Genomic DNA, 24,131 nt, shown 5'->3' with positions numbered 1-24,131 from the left:
ATTATGTCACACAACTAACCCCTACCCACTAAACTAACCCACTATAACAAAACCTACACTCACTAACCAAACTACAATAGCGACCCATGGCCTACCTGTCTAAAACATTCACTATTGCTTTTGCAATGTACTGCTACTAGTTCTTCTGGGCTACTTACTACTACTACCTAGTCTCCCGCAAAAGGCTACTATCAACTATTTATCAAGCAGTCACTCCCTCCACTACACCGGCCTCAATTCTTCCACTAACAAACGTTTAAACTACTTCCACTAAGCAACATCATATTTCTCTCCCCAAATAATAGCCAAAAATATTTATAATTCTTTATAAGTAAAAGTGTATTATTCGGAATGTAGTTATTAGCGATGAAAGATGTAATCTAACTGCCCCACACTCCAAAGTAATAAGGTTGATATAATAGTCTATCAAAGTAATAAGACCAGATATTTTAATATATTTAACTTTGACTATATTTCACTGCTTCACTTAAGTAAAATGTTTTAAACTTCAACTACCACAAACATACTTTTAAAGAGCGGAAGCAAGTCACACAATTTTTTAGCATGGAAAATTACTTTCTAGTTACAGAGTCAGTAGAAATACAACATGTAAGGGAACAAAAATGGAAATTCTATTGAAAGATTCAAATTAACTAATGAACAAAAAAGTTATGACATTTACTTAAAATAATATAGAATTGTCTCATGCATATTATGTGATACAGACAGTCCTTTCCAATAGTACAGTGAATTGAAATGTTACCTTTGATTTTGTTGTTCAGCCTTTCTATCTCCCTCTGTAGCTGGTCTCTCACTTTAGTCAGGTTGTTGTAGCTGGTCTGTAGCTGGTCTCTCTCTGCACAGGAATGCTGACCAGTGACTAATGGAACAGTAAAACAGTTAATCAAAGATTACATTTTAGTCATTTAGCAGACGCTCTTATCCAGAGCGACTTACAGTTAGTGAGTGCATACATTATTTTTATTTTTTTCATACTGGCCCCCCCGTGGGGGAATCGAACCCACAACCCTGGCGTTGCAAACGCCATGCTCTACCAACTGAGCTACACGGGACTACGATGATTTAGAATGCTTCAGTAAAAACAACACAGTAAAACAGAAGTTATACCTCCAGACCATCTATGTTCTAATATACAGTGAGTGAACAAAACATCAGGAACACCTTCTTAATACTGAGTTGCACCCCCCCACCCCCCAACTCCCTTCTCCCCTCAGGACAGGACAGCTTCAATTCCTCGGAGCATGGACTCTACAAGGTCCCACAGGGATGCTGGCCCATGTTGACTACAATGTTTCCCACTGTTGTGTCAAGTTGGCTGGATGTCCTTTGGATGGTGGACCATTCTTGATACACACGGGAAACTATTGAGCGTGATAAACCCAGCAGCGTCGCAGTTCTTGAAACAAATCGGTGTGCCTGGCACCTAATACCATACCCCTTTCAAAGGCACTTACATATTTTGTCTTGCCCATTCACACTCTGAATGTCACACATACACAATCCATGTCTCAATTGTCTGAAGGCTTAACAATCCTTCTGTAACCTGTCTCTTCCCTTTCAACTACACTGATTGAAGTGGATTTAACACGTGCCATCAAATAAAGGACCATGGCTTTCACCTGGATTCACCTGGTCAGTCTATGTCATGGAAAGAGCAGGTGTTCTTAATGTTCTGTACACTCAGTGTATAAAAGTAATGTAAACCTGACTTGATGATGAATGCGAACAGTGAAGACAGTTACAGATGATTACCTGCAGGAGTACCATATACTTCCAACTCACACAGAGTGAGCCATTCCGACCTGCCGGGGATGACCACAACGACGTATCGACCCTCCATCTCATTACACTGGAAGGTATGGGCCTCTCCTGCTGGGATGTGGGAGATGACGACACATCTGAGAGAGAGAGAGTCAGAAAGATGGAGAGAGAAAGAGATGTAATGAGAGTGAATTAAGACGCTCTACAATGTACCATACAGATTCTGACTCTGTTAAATATATATAGCCACAGAATAGCTACAGAAGCATGGATGAAGACCAATGTATCGGAATACCTTCAAGACAGGACATAAAAATGTACAGACGTCTATATGTGTCACCTGGGGTTGTTGATGCCGTTGTCCTCCAGTGAGTTACCGATGCGGATCTCAGCACCATCAAGCCTCTCAGGACAGCAGTCTCCTCTGTTGGTGAGGGTGACCGCTGTTACTCTGTACACATCCAGCAGGTCCACTCTCCACCACGGGTTGCTGTCTTTCTGAGTGTGAGTGCAGGATCCATGGTGTGTGCTTTTTTTCCCATCAATGGCTTCGTAAGCTTCGTGATTCTCATACAGTGATGACTGAGCGGCCACGCCATTCAACGCCAAATTTACTACACAGACATAGAGAAGAATGTTTGAATACAGAAAGTACCCGTTTGATTGTTGTAAGCGTAGCCTGTGGTTGACAGGACTTTTTGAAGACTAGGGCCCTATTGACTGAGGGCCCTCTGAATACTTCACCAGCTGACACCAAGGAGGTAGAGGAGGCTACCTCAGGACAAACTGAGAACACAGAAACTAGAAAAAGTACATTTCCTAATTTAAATGTGTGTGCTTGCTAGCTTGTATTTATGGTTGTGAAATAAGTTATAGTAGTGATAGTGACTGCAGTAGTAATGGTAGTGACTGGTTATTATTGAAAAAGTAGGTTGATTCATTGAGTGATTGATTGATTTATATCCTGAACACGTGATCATTGATTTGGTGTCTGTAGCTTGAAGTGTTCAAGAGTTACTAATACTGTTGGGGGTGTTTTCATGTAAATGTTTGCAACTTTAAATAGTTATAATTTATAAAGATTTGGAAATGTTTTAAGTTGTTTTTATATTTGTAGCTGGAATGGTTAAAGTGCAGTAGCATTTAAAATGTGTATCGTTGGCATTGAGTCCTTAAAATGTTATGCTAATTTTTGTGGCTTGCGACAGCAATAGTTTCACTTTAAATATGTCTGACTCATTATTCTTTAGAACGCTACTCCTCTGACACTGTTTAAGGGAATGAAGCCCTTTTTCTACTTCCCCAGAGTCAGATGAACTCATGGAAACCAGTTTTATGTCTCTGCGTCCAGAAGGAAGTTGGAGGTAGTTTCGCGAGCCAATGCTAACTAGCGTTAGTCAAATGACTGTAAGTCTACAGGTACTGTAGCAAATGCTAGCGTACCTGTACCGTGAGATACTGCTGTTTTAGTAACAACATTAACTGCTTTCTCTTAACTTTTACAAACATTTGAAATGTTGACCACTTTCCCAACAACTTGGACAAAAACTTAGAGCATATGAAATCTGAAATCAGAACAGAAATATATTTGACCAATCAAGTTATAGCACTGCGGGAGCACATAAGACTGATTATGTCACACAACTAACCCCTACCCACTAAACTAACCCACTATAACAAAACCTACACTCACTAACCAAACTACAATAGCGACCCATGGCCTACCTATCTAAAACATTCAATATTACTTTTGCAATGTACTGCTACTAGTTCTTCTGGGCTACTTACTACTACTACCTAGTCTCCCGCAAAAGGCTACTATCAACTATTTATCGAGCAGTCACTCCCTCCACTACACCGGCCTCAATTCTTCCACTAACAAACGTTTAAACTACTTCCACTAAGCAACATCATATTTCTCTCCCCAAATAATAGCCAAAAATATTTATAATTCTTTATAAGTAAAAGTGTATTATTCGGAATGTAGTTATTAGCGATGAAAGATGTAATCTAACTGCCCCACACTCCAAAGTATTAAGGTTGATATAATAGTCTATCAAAGTAATAAGACCAGATATTTTAATATATTTAACTTTGACTATATTTCACTGCTTCACTTAAGTAAAATGTTTTAAACTTCAACTACCACAAACATACTTTTAAAGAGCGGAAGCAAGTCACACAATTTTTTAGCATGGAAAATTACTTTCTAGTTACAGAGTCAGTAGAAATACAACATGTAAGGGAACAAAAATGGAAATTCTATTGAAAGATTCAAATTAACTAATGAACAAAAAAGTTATGACATTTACTTAAAATAATATAGAATTGTCACATGCATATTATGTGATACAGACAGTCCTTTCCAATAGTACAGTGAATTGAAATGTTACCTTTGATTTTGTTGTTCAGCCTTTCTATCTCCCTCTGTAGCTGGTCTCTCTCTTTAGTCAGGTTGTTGTAGCTGGTCTGTAGGTGGTCTCTCTCTGCACAGGAATGCTGACCAGTGACTAATGGAACAGTAAAACAGTTAATAAAAGATTACATTTTAGTCATTTAGCAGACGCTCTTATCCAGAGCGACTTACAGTTAGTGAGTGCATACATTATTTTAATTTTTTTCATACTGGCCCCCCCGTGTGGGAATCGAACCCACAACCCTGGCGTTGCAAACGCCATGCTCTACCAACTGAGCTACACGGGACTACGATGATTTAGAATGCTTCAGTAAAAACAACACAGTAAAACAGAAGTTATACCTCCAGACCATCTATGTTCTAATATACAGTGAGTGAACAAAACATCAGGAACACCTTCTTAATACTGAGTTGCACCCCCCCACCCCCCAACTCCCTTCTCCCCTCAGGACAGCTTCAATTCCTCGGAGCATGGACTCTACAAGGTCCCACAGGGATGCTGGCCCATGTTGACTACAATGTTTCCCACTGTTGTGTCAAGTTGGCTGGATGTCCTTTGGATGGTGGACCATTCTTGATACACACGGGAAACTATTGAGCGTGATAAACCCAGCAGCGTCGCAGTTCTTGAAACAAATCGGTGTGCCTGGCACCTAATACCATACCCCTTTCAAAGGCACTTACATATTTTGTCTTGCCCATTCACACTCTGAATGTCACACATACACAATCCATGTCTCAATTGTCTGAAGGCTTAACAATCCTTCTGTAACCTGTCTCTTCCCTTTCAACTACACTGATTGAAGTGGATTTAACACGTGCCATCAAATAAAGGACCATGGCTTTCACCTGGATTCACCTGGTCAGTCTATGTCATGGAAAGAGCAGGTGTTCTTAATGTTCTGTACACTCAGTGTATAAAAGTAATGTAAACCTGACTTGATGATGAATGCGAACAGTGAAGACAGTTACAGATGATTACCTGCAGGAGTACCATATACTTCCAACTCACACAGAGTGAGCCATTCCGACCTGCCGGGGATGACCACAACGACGTATCGACCCTCCATCTCATTACACTGGAAGGTATGGGCCTCTCCTGCTGGGATGTGGGAGATGACGACACATCTGAGAGAGAGAGAGTCAGAAAGATGGAGAGAGAAAGAGATGATGTAATGAGAGTGAATTAAGACGCTCTACAATGTACCATACAGATTCTGACTCTGTTAAATATATATAGCCACAGAATAGCTACAGAAGCATGGATGAAGACCAATGTATCGGAATACCTTCAAGACAGGACATAAAAATGTACAGACGTCTATATGTGTCACCTGGGGTTGTTGATGCCGTTGTCCTCCAGTGAGTTACCGATGCGGATCTCAGCACCATCAAGCCTCTCAGGACAGCAGTCTCCTCTGTTGGTGAGGGTGACCGCTGTTACTCTGTACACATCCAGCAGGTCCACTCTCCACCACGGGTTGCTGTCTTTCTGAGTGTGAGTGCAGGATCCATGGTGTGTGCTTTTTTTCCCATCAATGGCTTCGTAAGCTTCGTGATTCTCATACAGTGATGACTGAGCGGCCACGCCATTCAACGCCAAATTTACTACACGGACATAGAGAAGAATGTTTGAATACAGAAAGTACCCGTTTGATTGTTGTAAGCGTAGCCTGTGGTTGACAGGACTTTTTGAAGACTAGGGCCCTATTGACTGAGGGCCCTCTGAATACTTCACCAGCTGACACCAAGGAGGTAGAGGAGGCTACCTCAGGACAAACTGAGAACACAGAAACTAGAAAAAGTACATTTCCTAATTTAAATGTGTGTGCTTGCTAGCTTGTATTTATGGTTGTGAAATAAGTTATAGTAGTGATAGTGACTGCAGTAGTAATGGTAGTGACTGGTTATTATTGAAAAAGTAGGTTGATTCATTGAGTGATTGATTGATTTATATCCTGAACACGTGATCATTGATTTGGTGTCTGTAGCTTGAAGTGTTCAAGAGTTACTAATACTGTTGGGGGTGTTTTCATGTAAATGTTTGCAACTTTAAATAGTTATAATTTATAAAGATTTGGAAATGTTTTAAGTTGTTTTTATATTTGTAGCTGGAATGGTTAAAGTGCAGTAGCATTTAAAATGTGTATCGTTGGCATTGAGTCCTTAAAATGTTATGCTAATTTTTGTGGCTTGCGACAGCAATAGTTTCACTTTAAATATGTCTGACTCATTATTCTTTAGAACGCTACTCCTCTGACACTGTTTAAGGGAATGAAGCCCTTTTTCTACTTCCCCAGAGTCAGATGAACTCATGGAAACCAGTTTTATGTCTCTGCGTCCAGAAGGAAGTTGGAGGTAGTTTCGCGAGCCAATGCTAACTAGCGTTAGTCAAATGACTGTAAGTCTACAGGTACTGTAGCAAATGCTAGCGTACCTGTACCGTGAGATACTGCTGTTTTAGTAACAACATTAACTGCTTTCTCTTAACTTTTACAAACATTTGAAATGTTGACCACTTTCCCAACAACTTGGACAAAAACTTAGAGCATATGAAATCTGAAATCAGAACAGAAATATATTTGACCAATCAAGTTATAGCACTGCGGGAGCACATAAGACTGATTATGTCACACAACTAACCCCTACCCACTAAACTAACCCACTATAACAAAACCTACACTCACTAACCAAACTACAATAGCGACCCATGGCCTACCTATCTAAAACATTCAATATTACTTTTGCAATGTACTGCTACTAGTTCTTCTGGGCTACTTACTACTACTACCTAGTCTCCCGCAAAAGGCTACTATCAACTATTTATCGAGCAGTCACTCCCTCCACTACACCGGCCTCAATTCTTCCACTAACAAACGTTTAAACTACTTCCACTAAGCAACATCATATTTCTCTCCCCAAATAATAGCCAAAAATATTTATAATTCTTTATAAGTAAAAGTGTATTATTCGGAATGTAGTTATTAGCGATGAAAGATGTAATCTAACTGCCCCACACTCCAAAGTAATTGTCACGGTTTCGGCCGAGGCTGCTCCTCTTCCTTGTTCGGGCAGGCTTCGGCGGTCGTCGTCTCCGGAGTACTAGCTGCCACCGTTCTATGTTTCTTGTTCGTTTGGTTTTGTCTCTTTGTAACACCTGTCCCTTGTTTGTGTTTGATGATGTTCCCTATTTAGTTTCGTTTGTTTGGGTCAGGTGTTATGCGTGATTGTTTATTGTCAGACTGCCTCTGTATGGTTACATTTCTCTCGTTGTTGCTTGTCCCGAGAGTTCGCACTGCGTGCGCTTTTCTTGTGTATTTTCGCACTGTGTTTGTGCGTAATTGTTTTGCGCCACCCGGTTGGGTTGGCGACTATTTTGTTCACGTGTTTGAACGTTACTAAAAAGACGGTTGAAGTCATCCTGGTTCCTGCGCTTGATTCCTTCCACTCATCTACACACACCATTCTGACAGAATCACGCATCCATCCATGGAATCAGCAGGAGCGACCGCGCCAACAGCCGGGATGGAGGACCGTCTTCGTGGACAGGAGGATCGTATTAACCAGGTCTGTCATGCCCTGGAGGGGGTGATGAACACTCTTCACCGATGGGAGACCAGCGGGGTACCCACGCCCCCACGAACCGAACCATCCCCATCGGTCAGTCCTCCTGCCTCATCTCCGGAACCCAGTGGGATTCGGCTCTCGCTCCCGAGGGCGTACGACGGCTCCACTGCCGGGTGTCAAGGGTTCCTGCTGCAAGTGGAGCTCTACCTCGCCACCGTACACCCGGCGCCCTCGGGACACGAGAGCGTCTCAGCCCTCATCTCCTGTCTCACCGGCAAGGCGTTGGAGTGGGCCAACGCTGAATGGAGGAGAATGGACGCCGCTACCACTAACTATGCGGAGTTCTCCCGCCGCTTCCGTGCTGTGTTTGACCATCCACCAGAGGGGAAGGCGGCGGGGGAGCGTCTGTTCTACCTCCGACAGGGGATGAGGAGCGCCCAGGACTTTGCATTGGAGTTCCGGACCCTAGCGGCCGATGCAGGGTGGAATGAGCGGGCCCATATCGACCACTTCCGCTGCAGCCTCCGGGAGGACGTCCAGCGAGAGTTGGCGTGCAGGGACACCTCGTTGACCTTTGACCAGCTTGTCGACATGGCCATTCGGCTGGATACCCTGCTCGCCACCCGTGGACGCCCCGGGGGGGGTTCGCCCATTCCACTCTCCAGCACCTCCGAGCCGAGCCCTATGGAGCTCGGGGGTGCTGGCGCTAGGGAACGGAGGAGTAGGAACCCGAGGGGGCCCGGTCCCTGCACTAACTGTGGCCGTGGAGGGCACACCGCGGCTAGGTGTTGGGGAGGGTCCCCCGGTGAGGGAGAAGGCAGGTCACGCATTGGGGGGTCCCCCCAGGTGAGTAGGCGCCCTACTTACCCAGAGCTTTCTGTCGTGCACCTAACCTTGCCTGTTTGTTTTCCACAGGTTGCACCTCGTTCCCAGCATAAGGCGCTGGTAGATTCAGGCGCAGCTGGGAATTTTGTAGATCGCCAGTTCTGTATAGAGTTAGGGATTCCCCTCCTTCCAGTTGATAAGCCTTTTCCCGTTCATGCCCTAGATAGCCGTCCGTTAGGGTCTGGGTTGATTAGGGAGGTCACAGCACCCCTTCAGATGATGGCGCAGGAGGGTCATGAGGAGATAATTCAGCTCTATCTGATTGACTCTCCTGCGTATCCGGTAGTGCTGGGTCTTCCCTGGTTGATGACCCATGACCCTACTATTATGTGGCGAGAGAAAGCTCTTAAAGGGTGGTCTGCCCAGTGTGAGGGGCGGTGTCTGGGTGTTTCCATAGGGGCGACCTCGGTGGAAAGTCCGAATCTAATGACAGCACTGCATATTCCCCCCGAGTATGAGGATTTGAAACTGGCGTTTAGTAAGACTAGGGCGGCGCAGCTGCCGCCTCATAGACGGGGGGATTGTGCGATAGATCTCCAGTCAGGAGCAGCTCTCCCGCGGAGCCATGTGTATCCCTTGTCTCAAGAGGAGAGAAAGGCAATGGAGACGTACATCGCTGAGTCTCTTAGACAGGGATACATACGGGCCTCCACTTCACCCGCTTCCTCGAGTTTCTTTTTTGTGAAGAAAAAGGATGGAGGTCTGCGCCCGTGTATTGATTACCGCGGTCTCAATCAGATCACAGTGAAGTACAGCTATCCACTTCCTCTGATTGCGACTATGACGGAGTCACTGCACGGTGCGCAGTTCTTTACAAAATTGGATCTCAGGAGCGCATATAACTTGGTGCGCATTAGAGAGGGCGATGAATGGAAGACAGCGTTTAGCATGACTTCCGGACACTACGAGTATCTAGTCATGCCATATGGGTTAATGAATGCTCCCTCAGTCTTCCAATCCTTCGTCGATGAGATTTTCCGGGACATGCAGGGACAGGGAGTAGTTGTGTACATCGACGACATTCTGGTGTACAGTCCTACCCGTGCAGAGCATGTAGCCCTGGTGCGCCGAGTATTGAGGAGGCTGTTGGAGCATGACCTATATGTCAAGGCAGAGAAATGTCTGTTTTTTCAGAAGTCGGTCTCCTTTCTGGGTTACCAGTTGTCTGCGTCAGGGGTGAAGATGGAGGTAGACCGGGTGTCAGCTGTGCGTAATTGGCAGACCCCAACCACTGTGAAGGAGGTGCAACGGTTCTTGGGTTTTGCGAATTATTACCGGAGGTTTATCCGGGGTTTTGGACAGGTGGCAGCTCCCATAACGTCTCTGTTAAAGGGGGGTCCGGTGCGCTTGCGGTGGTCAGCTGAGGCGGACAGGGCATTTGGGAGACTGAAGGACCTGTTTACCTCGGCGCCGGTGTTGGCGCATCCGGATCCCTCTTTACCGTTCCAGGTAGAGGTGGACGCGTCAGAGGCCGGGATAGGGGCCGTTCTTTCCCAGCGTTCTGGCACTCCACCTAAACTCCGTCCCTGTGCGTTTTATTCAAAGAAGCTCAGTCCGGCGGAGCGGAATTATGACGTAGGAGACAGGGAGCTGTTAGCCGTGGTACAGGCCCTAAAGGTGTGGCGGCATTGGCTCGAGGGGGCTCAACACCCTTTCCTCATTCTAACTGACCATCGTAACCTGGAGTACATCCGGGCAGCTAGGAGACTGAATCCTCGCCAGGCCCGCTGGACTATGTTTCTAGCCCGGTTTGTGTTTAAGATCACATACATCCCTGGGTCCCAGAACGGGAAGGCAGATGCTCTGTCTCGGCGGTATGACGCGGAGGAGAGGTCCGTTGAGCCCACGCCCATACTACCAGAGTCTTGTCTGGTTGCACCGGTGGTGTGGGAGGTTGATGGCGAGATCGAGCGGGCGTTACGCACCGACCCGAGTCCTCCACAGTGTCCAGTGGGTCGGACGTACGTTCCGCTCGAGGTACGCGATCGCCTCATTTGTTGGGCTCATACGTCCCCCTCCTCTGGCCATCCGGGTATCGGCCGGACAGTGCACTGCCTTAGCACGAAGTACTGGTGGCCAACGTTAGCTAGGGATGTGAGGATTTATGTCTCCTCCTGTTCGGTGTGTGCCCAGTGTAAGGCGCCCAGACATTTGCCCAGGGGTAAGTTACAACCCCTGCCTATTCCACAACGACCCTGGTCCCACCTCTCGGTGGATTTTGTTACCGACCTTCCCCCCTCACAGGGGAATACTACCATCCTGGTCGTTGTGGATCGGTTCTCGAAGGCCTGTCGTCTCCTTCCCATGCCGGGTCTACCCACTGCCCTACAGACCGCAGAGGCTCTGTTCACCCATGTCTTCCGGCATTACGGGGTACCCGAGGATATAGTGTCTGACCGAGGCCCCCAGTTCACCTCCAGAGTGTGGAGAGCATTTATGGAACGGTTGGGGGTTTCGGTAAGCCTTACCTCGGGTTACCACCCGGAGAGTAATGGGCAGGTTGAACGTGTGAACCAGGATGTGGGTAGGTTTCTGAGGTCATACTGTCAGGGCCGGCCGGAGGAGTGGGCGAGATATGTGCCCTGGGCCGAGATGGCACAGAACTCTCTTCGCCACTCCTCCACCCAACTAACCCCTGTTCAGTGTGTATTAGGGTACCAGCCGGTTCTGGCACCATGGCATGAGAGCCAGATCGAGGCCCCCGCTGTGGATGAGTGGGTGCGGCGCTCGGAGGAGACGTGGGACGCTGCACACGTCCATCTGCAGCGTGCCATACGTCGACAGAAGACGAGCGCCGACCTACACCGCAGTGAGGGGCCAGTGTACGCACCTGGAGATCGAGTCTGGCTCTCAACCAGAAACCTGCCCCTCCGCCTGCCCTGCCGGAAGCTGGGTCGGCGGTTTGTGGGGCCCTTTAAAGTCCTGAGGAGATTGAACGAGGTGAGTTACAGGTTAGAACTACCTATTGATTACAAGAATATTAACCCCTCGTTCCATGTGTCTCTCCTCAGGCCGGTGGTAGCTGGTCCACTCCAGGACTTTGAGATTGAGGAGACTCCTCCACCCCCGTTGGACATCGAGGGGGCTCCGGCGTACACCGTGAGGTCCATCCTTGATTCGAGACGCCGGATGGGGGGTCTTCAATATCTCGTGGAGTGGGAGGGGTACGGTCCGGAGGAGCGGTGCTGGGTGCCAAGGAGGGACATATTGGACCAGTCCCTGCTGACCGAGTTCCATCGGGGTCATCCTGCGCGCCCTGCTCCGCGTCGTCCGGGTCGTCCCCGAGCCCCGGGTCGGCGCACGGCTGGAGCCGCGCTTCAAGGGGGGGGTACTGTCACGGTTTCGGCCGAGGCTGCTCCTCTTCCTTGTTCGGGCAGGCTTCGGCGGTCGTCGTCTCCGGAGTACTAGCTGCCACCGTTCTATGTTTCTTGTTCGTTTGGTTTTGTCTCTTTGTAACACCTGTCCCTTGTTTGTGTTTGATGATGTTCCCTATTTAGTTTCGTTTGTTTGGGTCAGGTGTTATGCGTGATTGTTTATTGTCAGACTGCCTCTGTATGGTTACATTTCTCTCGTTGTTGCTTGTCCCGAGAGTTCGCACTGCGTGCGCTTTTCTTGTGTATTTTCGCACTGTGTTTGTGCGTAATTGTTTTGCGCCACCCGGTTGGGTTGGCGACTATTTTGTTCACGTGTTTGAACGTTACTAAAAAGACGGTTGAAGTCATCCTGGTTCCTGCGCTTGATTCCTTCCACTCATCTACACACACCATTCTGACAGTAATAAGGTTGATATAATAGTCTATCAAAGTAATAAGACCAGATATTTTAATATATTTAACTTTGACTATATTTCACTGCTTCACTTAAGTAAAATGTTTTGAACTTCAACTACCACAAACATACTTTTAAAGAGCGGAAGCAAGTCACACAATTTTTTAGCATGGAAAATTACTTTCTAGTTACAGAGTCAGTAGAAATACAACATGTAAGGGAACAAAAATGGAAATTCTATTGAAAGATTCAAATTAACTAATGAACAAAAAAGTTATGACATTTACTTAAAATAATATAGAATTGTCACATGCATATTATGTGATACAGACAGTCCTTTCCAATAGTACAGTGAATTGAAATGTTACCTTTGATTTTGTTGTTCAGCCTTTCTATCTCCCTCTGTAGCTGGTCTCTCTCTTTAGTCAGGTTGTTGTAGCTGGTCTGTAGGTGGTCTCTCTCTGCACAGGAATGCTGACCAGTGACTAATGGAACAGTAAAAAAGTTAATCAAAGATTACATTTTAGTCATTTAGCAGACGCTCTTATCCAGAGCGACTTACAGTTAGTGAGTGCATACATTATTTTAATTTTTTTCATACTGGCCCCCCCGTGGGAATCGAACCCACAACCCCCCCCCCAACTCCCTTCTCCCCTCTGGACAGCTTCAATTCCTCGGAGCATGGACTCTACAAGGTCCCACAGGGATGCTGGCCCATGTTGACTCCAATGTTTCCCACTGTTGTGTCAAGTTGGCTGGATGTCCTTTGGATGGTGGACCATTCTTGATACACACGGGAAACTATTGAGCGTGATAAACCCAGCAGCGTTGCAGTTCTTGAAACAAATCGGTGTGCCTGGCACCTAATACCATACCCCTTTCAAAGGCACTTACATATTTTGTCTTGCCCATTCACCCTCTGAATGTCACACATACACAATCCATGTCTCAATTGTCTGAAGGCTTAACAATCCTTCTGTAACCTGTCTCTTCCCTTTCAACTACACTGATTGAAGTGGATTTAACACGTGACATCAGATAAGGGATCATGGCTTTCACCTGGATTCACCTGGTCAGTCTGTCATGGAAAGAGCAGGTGTTCTTAATGTTCTGTACACTCAGTGTATAAAAGTAATGTAAACCTGACTTGATGATGAATGCGAACAGTGAAGACAGTTACAGATGATTACCTGCAGGAGTACCATATACTTCCAACTCACACAGAGTGAGCCATTCCGACCTGCCGGGGATGACCACAACGACGTATCGACCCTCCATCTCATTACACTGGAAGGTATGGGCCTCTCCTGCTGGGATGTGGGAGATGACGACACATCTGAGAGAGAGAGTCAGAAAGATGGAGAGAGAGATATGGAGAGAAAGAGGGAGAGAGAAAGAGATGATGTAATGAGAGTGAATTAAGACGCTCTACAATGTACCATACAGATTCTGACTCTGTTAAATATACAGCCACAGAATAGCTACAGAAGCATGGATGAAGACCAATGTATCGGAATACCTTCAAGACAGGACATAAAAATGTACAGACGTCTATATGTGTCACCTGGGGTTGTTGATGCCGTTGTCCTCCAGTGAGTTACCGATGCGGATCTCAGCACCATCAAGCCTCTCAGGACAGCAGTCTCCTCTGTTGGTGAGGGTGACCGCTGTTACTCTGTACACATCCAGCAGGTCCACTCTCCACCACGGGTTGCTGTCTTTCTGAGTGTGAGTGCAGGATCCATGGTGTGTGCTTTTTTTCCCATCAATGGCTTCGTAAGCTTCGTGATTCTCATACAGTGATGACTGAGCGGCCACGCCATTCAACGCCAAATTTACTACACAGACATAGAGAAGAATGTTTGAATACAGAAAGTACCCGTTTGATTGTTGTAAGCGTAGCCTGTGGTTGACAGGACTTTTTGAAGACTAGGGCCCTATTGACTGAGGGCCCTCTGAATACTTCACCAGCTGACACCAAGGAGGTAGAGGAGGCTACCTCAGGACAAACTGAGAACACAGAAACTAGAAAAAGTACATTTCCTAATTTAAATGTGTGTGCTTGCTAGCTTGTATTTATGGTTGTGAAATAAGTTATAGTAGTGATAGTGACTGCAGTAGTAATGGTAGTGACTGGTTATTATTGAAAAAGTAGGTTGATTCATTGAGTGATTGATTGATTTATATCCTGAACACGTGATCATTGATTTGGTGTCTGTAGCTTGAAGTGTTCAAGAGTTACTAATACTGTTGGGGGTGTTTTCATGTAAATGTTTGCAACTTTAAATAGTTATAATTTATAAAGATTTGGAAATGTTTTAATTTGTTTTTATATTTGTAGCTGGAATGGTTAAAGTGCAGTAGCATTTAAAATGTGTATCGTTGGCATTGAGTCCTTAAAATGTTATGCTAATTTTTGTGGCTTGCGACAGCAATAGTTTCACTTTAAATATGTCTGACTCATTATTCTTTAGAACGCTACTCCTCTGACACTGTTTAAGGGAATGAAGCCCTTTTTCTACTTCCCCAGAGTCAGATGAACTCATGGAAACCAGTTTTATGTCTCTGCGTCCAGAAGGAAGTTGGAGGTAGTTTCGCGAGCCAATGCTAACTAGCGTTAGTCAAATGACTGTAAGTCTACAGGTACTGTAGCAAATGCTAGCGTACCTGTACCGTGAGATACTGCTGTTTTAGTAACAACATTAACTGCTTTCTCTTAACTTTTACAAACATTTGAAATGTTGACCACTTTCCCAACAACTTGGACAAAAACTTAGAGCATATGAAATCTGAAATCAGAACAGAAATATATTTGACCAATCAAGTTATAGCACTGCGGGAGCACATAAGACTGATTATGTCACACAACTAACCCCTACCCACTAAACTAACCCACTATAACAAAACCTACACTCACTAACCAAACTACAATAGCGACCCATGGCCTACCTATCTAAAACATTCAATATTACTTTTGCAATGTACTGCTACTAGTTCTTCTGGGCTACTTACTACTACTACCTAGTCTCCCGCAAAAGGCTACTATCAACTATTTATCGAGCAGTCACTCCCTCCACTACACCGGCCTCAATTCTTCCACTAACAAATGTTTAAACTACTTCCACTAAGCAACATCATATTTCTCTCCCCAAATAATAGCCAAAAATATTTATAATTCTTTATAAGTAAAAGTGTATTATTCGGAATGTAGTTATTAGCGATGAAAGATGTAATCTAACTGCCCCACACTCCAAAGTAATAAGGTTGATATAATAGTCTATCAAAGTAATAAGACCAGATATTTTAATATATTTAACTTTGACTATATTTCACTGCTTCACTTAAGTAAAATGTTTTAAACTTCAACTACCACAAACATACTTTTAAAGAGCGGAAGCAAGTCACACAATTTTTTAGCATGGAAAATTACTTTCTAGTTACAGAGTCAGTAGAAATACAACATGTAAGGGAACAAAAATGGAAATTCTATTGAAAGATTCAAATTAACTAATGAACAAAAAAGTTATGACATTTACTTAAAATAATATAGAATTGTCACATGCATATTATGTGATACAGACAGTCCTTTCCAATAGTACAGTGAATTGAAATGTTACCTTTGATTTTGTTGTTCAGCCTTTCTATCTCCCTCTGTAGCTGGTCTCTCTCTTTAGACAGGGTGTTGTAGCTGGTCTGTAGCTGGTCTCTCTCTTTAGTCAGGTTGTTGTAGCTGGTCTGTAGCTGGTCTCTCTCTGCACAGGAATGCTGACCAGTGACTAATGGAACAGTAAAAAAGTTAATCAAAGATTACATTTTAGTCATTTAGCAGACGCTCTTATCCAGAGCGACTTACAGTTAGTGAGTGCATACATTATTTTTATTTTTTTTCATACTGGCCCCCCCGTGGGAATCGAACCCACAACCCTGGCGTTGCAAACGCCATGCTCTACCAACTGAGCTACACGGGACTACGATGATTTAGAATGCTTCAGTAAAAACAACACAGTAAAACAGAAGTTATACCTCCAGACCATCTATGTTCTAATATACAGTGAGTGAACAAAACATCAGGACATTAATACTGAGTTGCACCCCCCCACCCCCCAACTCCCTTCTCCCCTCAGGACAGCTTCAATTCCTCGGAGCATGGACTCTACAAGGTCCCACAGGGATGCTGGCCCATGTTGACTACAATGTTTCCCACTGTTGTGTCAAGTTGGCTGGATGTCCTTTGGATGGTGGACCATTCTTGATACACACGGGAAACTATTGAGCGTGATAAACCCAGCAGCGTCGCAGTTCTTGAAACAAATCGGTGTGCCTGGCACCTAATACCATACCCCTTTCAAAGGCACTTACATATTTTGTCTTGCCCATTCACACTCTGAATGTCACACATACACAATCCATGTCTCAATTGTCTGAAGGCTTAACAATCCTTCTGTAACCTGTCTCTTCCCTTTCAACTACACTGATTGAAGTGGATTTAACACGTGACATCAAATAAGGGATCATGGCTTTCACCTGGATTCACCTGGTCAGTCTATGTCATGGAAAGAGCAGGTGTTCTTAATGTTCTGTACACTCAGTGTATAAAAGTAATGTAAACCTGACTTGATGATGAATGCGAACAGTGAAGACAGTTACAGATGATTACCTGCAGGAGTACCATATACTTCCAACTCACACAGAGTGAGCCATTCCGACCTGCCGGGGATGACCACAACGACGTATCGACCCTCCATCTCATTACACTGGAAGGTATGGGCCTCTCCTGCTGGGATGTGGGAGATGACGACACATCTGAGAGAGAGAGAGTCAGAAAGATGGAGAGAGAAAGAGATGATGTAATGAGAGTGAATTAAGACGCTCTACAATGTACCATACAGATTCTGACTCTGTTAAATATATATAGCCACAGAATAGCTACAGAAGCATGGATGAAGACCAATGTATCGGAATACCTTCAAGACAGGACATAAAAATGTACAGACGTCTATATGTGTCACCTGGGGTTGTTGATGCCGTTGTCCTCCAGTGAGTTACCGATGCGGATCTCAGCACCATCAAGCCTCTCAGGACAGCAGTCTCCTCTGTTGGTGAGGGTGACCGCTGTTACTCTGTACACATCCAGCAGGTCCACTCTCCACCACGGGTTGCTGTCTTTCTGAGTGTGAGTGCAGGATCCATGGTGTGTGCTTTTTTTCCCATCAATGGCTTCGTAAGCTTCGTGATTCTCATACAGTGATGACTGAGCGGCCACGCCATTCAACGCCAAATTTACTACACGGACATAGAGAAGAATGTTTGAATACAGAAAGTACCCGTTTGATTGTTGTAAGCGTAGCCTGTGGTTGACAGGACTTCTTGAAGACTAGGGCCCTATTGACTGAGGGTCCTCTGAATACTTCACCAGCTGACACCAAGGAGGTAGAGGAGGCTACCTCAGGACAAACTGAGAACACAGAAACTAGAAAAAGTACATTTCCTAATTTAAATGTGTGTGCTTGCTAGCTTGTATTTATGGTTGTGAAATAAGTTATAGTAGTGATAGTGACTGCAGTAGTAATGGTAGTGAATGGTTATAATTGAAAAAGTATGTTGATTAATTGAGTGATTGATTGATTTATATCCTGAACACGTGGTAATTGATTTGGTGTCTGTAGCTTGAAGGGTTCAATAGTTACTAATACTGTTGGGGGTGTTTTCATGTAAATGTTTGCAACTTTAAATAGTTATAATTTATAAAGATTTGGAAATGTTTTAAGTTGTTTTTATATTTGTAGCTGGAATGGTTAAAGTGCAGTAGCATTTAAAATGTGTATCGTTGGCATTGAGTCCTTAAAATGTTATGCTAATTATTGTGGCTTGCGACAGCAATAGTTTCACTTTAAATATGTCTGACTCATTATTCTTTAGAAAGCTACTCCTCTGACACTGTTTAAGGGAATGAAGCCCTTTTTCTACTTCCCCAGAGTCAGATGAACTCATGGAAACTAGTTTTATGTCTCTGCGTCCAGAAGGAAGTTGGAGGTAGTTTCGCGAGCCAATGCTAACTAGCGTTAGTCAAATGACTGTAAGTCTACAGGTACTGTAGCAAATGCTAGCGTACCTGTACCTTGAGATACTGCTGTTTTAGTAACCACATCAACTGCTTTCTCTTAACTTTTACAAACATTTGAAATGTTGACCACTTTCCCAACAACTTGGACAAAAACTTAGAGCATATGAAATCTGAAATCAGAACAGAAATATATTCTACCAATCAAGTTATAGCACTGCGGGAGCACATAAGACTGATTATGTCACACAACTAACCCCTACCCACTAAACTAACCCACTATAACAAAACCTACACTCACTAACCAAACTACAATAGCGACCCATGGCCTACCTGTCTAAAACATTCACTATTGCTTTTGCAATGTACTGCTACTAGTTCTTCTGGGCTACTTACTACTACTACCTAGTCTCCCGCAAAAGGCTACTATCAACTATTTATCAAGCAGTCACTCCCTCCACTACACCGGCCTCAATTCTTCCACTAACAAACGTTTAAACTACTTCCACTAAGCAACATCATATTTCTCTCCCCAAATAATAGCCAAAAATATTTATAATTCTTTATAAGTAAAAGTGTATTATTCGGAATGTAGTTATTAGCGATGAAAGATGTAATCTAACTGCCCCACACTCCAAAGTAATAAGGTTGATATAATAGTCTATCAAAGTAATAAGACCAGATATTTTAATATATTTAACTTTGACTATATTTCACTGCTTCACTTAAGTAAAATGTTTTAAACTTCAACTACCACAAACATACTTTTAAAGAGCGGAAGCAAGTCACACAATTTTTTAGCATGGAAAATTACTTTCTAGTTACAGAGTCAGTAGAAATACAACATGTAAGGGAACAAAAATTGAAATTCTATTGAAAGATTCAAATTAACTAATGAACAAAAAAGTTATGACATTTACTTAAAATAATATAGAATTGTCACATGCATATTATGTGATACAGACAGTCCTTTCCAATAGTACAGTGAATTGAAATGTTACCTTTGATTTTGTTGTTCAGCCTTTCTGTCTCCCTCTGTAGCTGGTCTCTCTCTTTAGACAGGTTGTTGTAGCTGGTCTGTAGCTGGTCTCTCTCTTTAGTCAGGTTGTTGTAGCTGGTCTGTAGCTGGTCTCTCTCTGCACAGGAATGCTGACCAGTGACTAATGGAACAGTAAAACAGTTAATCAAAGATTACATTTTAGTCATTTAGCAGACGCTCTTATCCAGAGCGACTTACAGTTAGTGAGTGCATACATTATTTTTTATTTTTTCATACTGGCCCCCCCGTGGGAATCGAACCCACAACCCCCCCCCCCCCCCCCAACTCCCTTCTCCCCTCTGGACAGCTTCAATTCCTCGGAGCATGGACTCTACAAGGTCCCACAGGGATGCTGGCCCATGTTGACTACAATGTTTCCCACTGTTGTGTCAAGTTGGCTGGATGTCCTTTGGATGGTGGACCATTCTTGATACACACGGGAAACTATTGAGCGTGATAAACCCAGCAGCGTTGCAGTTCTTGAAACAAATCGGTGTGCCTGGCACCTAATACCATACCCCTTTCAAAGGCACTTACATATTTTGTCTTGCCCATTCACCCTCTGAATGTCACACATACACAATCCATGTCTCAATTGTCTGAAGGCTTAACAATCCTTCTGTAACCTGTCTCTTCCCTTTCAACTACACTGATTGAAGTGGATTTAACACGTGACATCAAATAAGGGATCATGGCTTTCACCTGGATTCACCTGGTCAGTCTATGTCATGGAAAGAGCAGGTGTTCTTAATGTTCTGTACACTCAGTGTATAAAAGTAATGTAAACCTGACTTGATGATGAATGCGAACAGTGAAGACAGTTACAGATGATTACCTGCAGGAGTACCATATACTTCCAACTCACACAGAGTGAGCCATTCCGACCTGCCGGGGATGACCACAACGACGTATCGACCCTCCATCTCATTACACTGGAAGGTATGGGCCTCTCCTGCTGGGATGTGGGAGATGACGACACATCTGAGAGAGAGAGAGTCAGAAAGATGGAGAGAGAAAGAGATGATGTAATGAGAGTGAATTAAGACGCTCTACAATGTACCATACAGATTCTGACTCTGTTAAATATATATAGCCACAGAATAGCTACAGAAGCATGGATGAAGACCAATGTATCGGAATACCTTCAAGACAGGACATAAAAATGTACAGACGTCTATATGTGTCACCTGGGGTTGTTGATGCCGTTGTCCTCCAGTGAGTTACCGATGCGGATCTCAGCACCATCAAGCCTCTCAGGACAGCAGTCTCCTCTGTTGGTGAGGGTGACCGCTGTTACTCTGTACACATCCAGCAGGTCCACTCTCCACCACGGGTTGCTGTCTTTCTGAGTGTGAGTGCAGGATCCATAGTGTGTGCTTTTTTTCCCATCAATGGCATCGTAAGCTTCGCGATTCCCATACAGTGATGACTGAGCGGCCACGCCATTCAACGCCAAATTTACTACACGGACATAGAGAAGAATGTTTGAATACAGAAAGTACCTGTTTGATTGTTGTAAGCGTAGCCTGTGGTTGACAGGACTTTTTGAAGACTAGGGCCCTATTGACTGAGGGCCCTCTGAATACTTCACCAGCTGACACCAAGGAGGTAGAGGAGGCTACCTCAGGACAAACTGAGAACACAGAAACTTGAAAAAGTACATTTCCTAATTTAAATGTGTTTGCTTGCTAGCTTGTATTTATGGTTGTGAAATAAGTTATAGTAGTGATAGTGACTGCAGTAGTAATGGTAGTGACTGGTTATTATTGAAAAAGTAGGTTGATTCATTGAGTGATTGATTGATTTATATCCTGAACACGTGATCATTGATTTGGTGTCTGTAGCTTGAAGGGTTCAAGAGTTACTACTACCGTTGGGGGTGATTTTATGCTAATTTATGCTACTTTTAATAGTTATAATTTATAACGATTTGGAAATGGTGAATCGTTGGCATTGAGTCCTTAAGATGTTACCCTAAATATTGTGGCTTGCGACAGCAATAGTTTCACTTTAAATATGTCTGACTCATTATTCTTTAGAAAGCTACTCCTCTGACACTGTTTAAGGGAATGAAGCCCTTTTTCTACTTCCCCAGAGTCAGATGAACTCATGGAAACCAGTTTTATGTCTCTGCGTCCAGAAGGAAGTTGGAGGTAGTTTCGCGAGCCAATGCTAACTAGCGTTAGTCAAATGACTGTAAGTCTACAGGTACTGTAGCAAATGGTAGCGTACCTGTATCTTGAGATACTGCTGTTTTAGTAACCACATCAACTGCTTTCTCTTAACTTTTACAAACATTTGAAATGTTGACCACTTTCCCAACAACTTGGACAAAAACTTAGAGCATATGAAATCTGAAATCAGAACAGAAATATAGTCTACCAATCAAGTTATAGCACTGCGGGAGCACATAAGACTGATTATGTCACACAACTAACCCCTACCCACTAAACTAACCCACTATAACAAAACCTACACTCACTAACCAAACTACAATAGCGACCCATGGCCTACCTATCTAAAACATTCACTGTTACTTTTGCAATGTACTGCTACTAGTTCTTCTGGGCTACTTACTACTACTACCTAGTCTCCCGCAAAAGGCTACTATCAACTATTTAACGAGCAGTCACTCCCTCCACTACACCGGCCTCAATTCTTCCACTAACAAACGTTTAAACTACTTCCACTAAGCAACATCATATTTCTCTCCCCAAATAATAGCCAAAAATATTTATAATTCTTTATAAGTAAAAGTGTATTATTTGGAATGTAGTTATTTGTGATGAAAGATGTAATCTAACTGCCCCACACTCCAAAGTAATAAGGTTGATATAATAGTCTATCAAAGTAATAAGACCAGATATTTTAATATATTTAACTTTGACTATATTTCACTGCTTCACTTAAGTAAAATGTTTTAAACTTCAACTACCACAAACATACTTTTAAAGAGCGGAAGGAAGTCACACAATTGTTCTTCATTGAAAATTACTTTCTAGTGAAGTTACATCAAAAACAAAGCATGAATTCTATTGAAGTGTGGGTTAAATTGTACCTTTGATCTTGTTGTTCAGCATTTCTGTCTCCCTCTGTAGCTGGTCTCTCTCTTTAGTCAGGTTGTTGTAGCTGGTCTGTAACTGGTCTCTTTCGTCACAGTAATGCTGACCAGTGACTAAGGGAACAGTTAAAATATTAATCAATGATTATGTCACTGATTATTAAGAATGCTTCAGTAAAAACACACTAAACTTACAGTGTACACACAGGCCTATGATCCCAGCCAGTAGGAGAATACACAACAATCCAAGACACAATGCAGCAACTCCGAATGTTCTCTTCCACCACTGAAAATATACTGAATCACAAGATATTTTCATACAATCTTTGCACCAACATTTATTGTTTAATTTAATTTTATATCACAGAAATGCATTATTAGCTTTCAACACAACCCCACCCCCATGAGACTCAAACACTGACACTGTGTGTGTGTGTGTGTGTTTGTGTGCGTTGATACCTGAATATTGAAAGCCATCTCTTGTTCTGGACTTGACGTACATGTCGTCATCAATATCCAAGATATTCATTGTGCTGGAGGCATTTTCCTCTCTCTGTGTATAGATTTCCTCAGTTATCTTTACATATATGCTCAAGTACTGTGTATGTACCTTGCACTGCTTTAGGTCTACATTCAGAAAATATGATGGTTGTACATGTTCACTATGTACTAAAGCTTGTCATTTAAAAACACTTGAGACAAAAAAATTGTCAAATACTGTATAATAGTATGCCAAATAAGCACACATAAACAGTACATTTCTCAGATCCCCAGTGTCACATTAGAATATGAATACAAAATAACAAAGGTAATGAAAAAACATTCTTACCATGGTCCGTCACAGTTAAATGGATTAATCCAAATATGTTGCACTGGTGTGCATGTAAGTAAAATGGAGCGGTGGTTTGAGCTGGTGACAATGACTCAATGGCTTATTTGCCATGTTACAATATTTGACTAGGCTAAAGTCTGATTACAACACGTGACTCAACACGTCAAAAATCCCTCCCCCAAAAAAAAAATATATATATATATATATTTTTTTTTTTTACAGTTTATTAATAAAGTTCAAAAAATGGGAACATTATGCTGCTTTGAAAGTTGATAAACTTGTAAACCCACGTAGGAGAAAAGGTATTTCTAAGATTCTGCTGGGATTATCCACACTTGCTCTATAGTACATTACTCATGTATTTAGAATAGAAAGACTTTCACCAAACTGCGAAACACTAACAGTATTAAATTGTCTAATTTTTTAGGACATGCAGCACATTGTTTATATTGTTGCTATAGAACATTTCCATCCCCCCCCCCCCCCCTAGGTCTCATGTCATGTTCTCATTAGAAACCCAGTCAGTTGAGCAATTAGGCTTTATTTTGCCTCAGTCCTTCTCTCTCACGTTGAATGCCTTGTCACTGTTGCAGCATTTAGATTAGGAGACAGTGAGTCTCTCATATAACAGTGACAGGCATGGGTCCCTTTTACCATTTGAATTGTAAAGATAACTATACTATTAGGGACGTCAAACGTTCAGGCAGACTATGGAAGCTC

At 43.3% G+C, this 24,131-nt stretch overlaps 1 protein-coding gene across 2 annotated transcripts in view; it reads right to left on the bottom strand.

Annotated features, from left to right (window-relative positions):
- LOC311133513 (uncharacterized protein) overlaps window positions 1–23,496 on the bottom strand; it is a 32,946-nt gene extending 9,450 nt beyond the window's left edge. For both annotated transcript variants that reach the window (XM_084167016.1, XM_084167017.1), the window contains exons 1-19: window positions 23,409–23,496; window positions 23,039–23,132; window positions 22,775–22,876; window positions 22,577–22,693; window positions 20,706–20,979; window positions 20,354–20,499; window positions 19,481–19,639; window positions 17,428–17,701; window positions 17,076–17,221; window positions 16,036–16,194; window positions 13,983–14,256; window positions 13,609–13,754; window positions 12,787–12,903; window positions 5,533–5,806; window positions 5,181–5,326; window positions 4,176–4,292; window positions 2,123–2,396; window positions 1,774–1,919; window positions 764–880 (exon numbers count right to left, since the gene is read on the bottom strand). In XM_084167016.1, the coding sequence (XP_084023142.1) occupies window positions 764–880; window positions 1,774–1,919; window positions 2,123–2,396; window positions 4,176–4,292; window positions 5,181–5,326; window positions 5,533–5,806; window positions 12,787–12,903; window positions 13,609–13,754; window positions 13,983–14,256; window positions 16,036–16,194; window positions 17,076–17,221; window positions 17,428–17,701; window positions 19,481–19,639; window positions 20,354–20,499; window positions 20,706–20,979; window positions 22,577–22,693; window positions 22,775–22,876; window positions 23,039–23,132; window positions 23,409–23,411 (3,085 nt within the window). In that variant the 5' untranslated portion in view covers window positions 23,412–23,496. The remainder of the gene's footprint in view (window positions 1–763; window positions 881–1,773; window positions 1,920–2,122; window positions 2,397–4,175; window positions 4,293–5,180; window positions 5,327–5,532; window positions 5,807–12,786; window positions 12,904–13,608; window positions 13,755–13,982; window positions 14,257–16,035; window positions 16,195–17,075; window positions 17,222–17,427; window positions 17,702–19,480; window positions 19,640–20,353; window positions 20,500–20,705; window positions 20,980–22,576; window positions 22,694–22,774; window positions 22,877–23,038; window positions 23,133–23,408) is intronic.
- Between the last annotated feature and the right edge of the window lie 635 nt (window positions 23,497–24,131).

The sequence above is a fragment of the Coregonus lavaretus genome (genome assembly GCF_964263955.1).
Source record: "Coregonus lavaretus genome assembly, chromosome: 8".
Lineage (NCBI taxonomy): Eukaryota > Metazoa > Chordata > Actinopteri > Salmoniformes > Salmonidae > Coregonus > Coregonus lavaretus.
The sequence above is the reverse complement of the archived record's forward strand: the minus strand, read 5'-3'. Positions and strand labels throughout refer to the sequence as shown.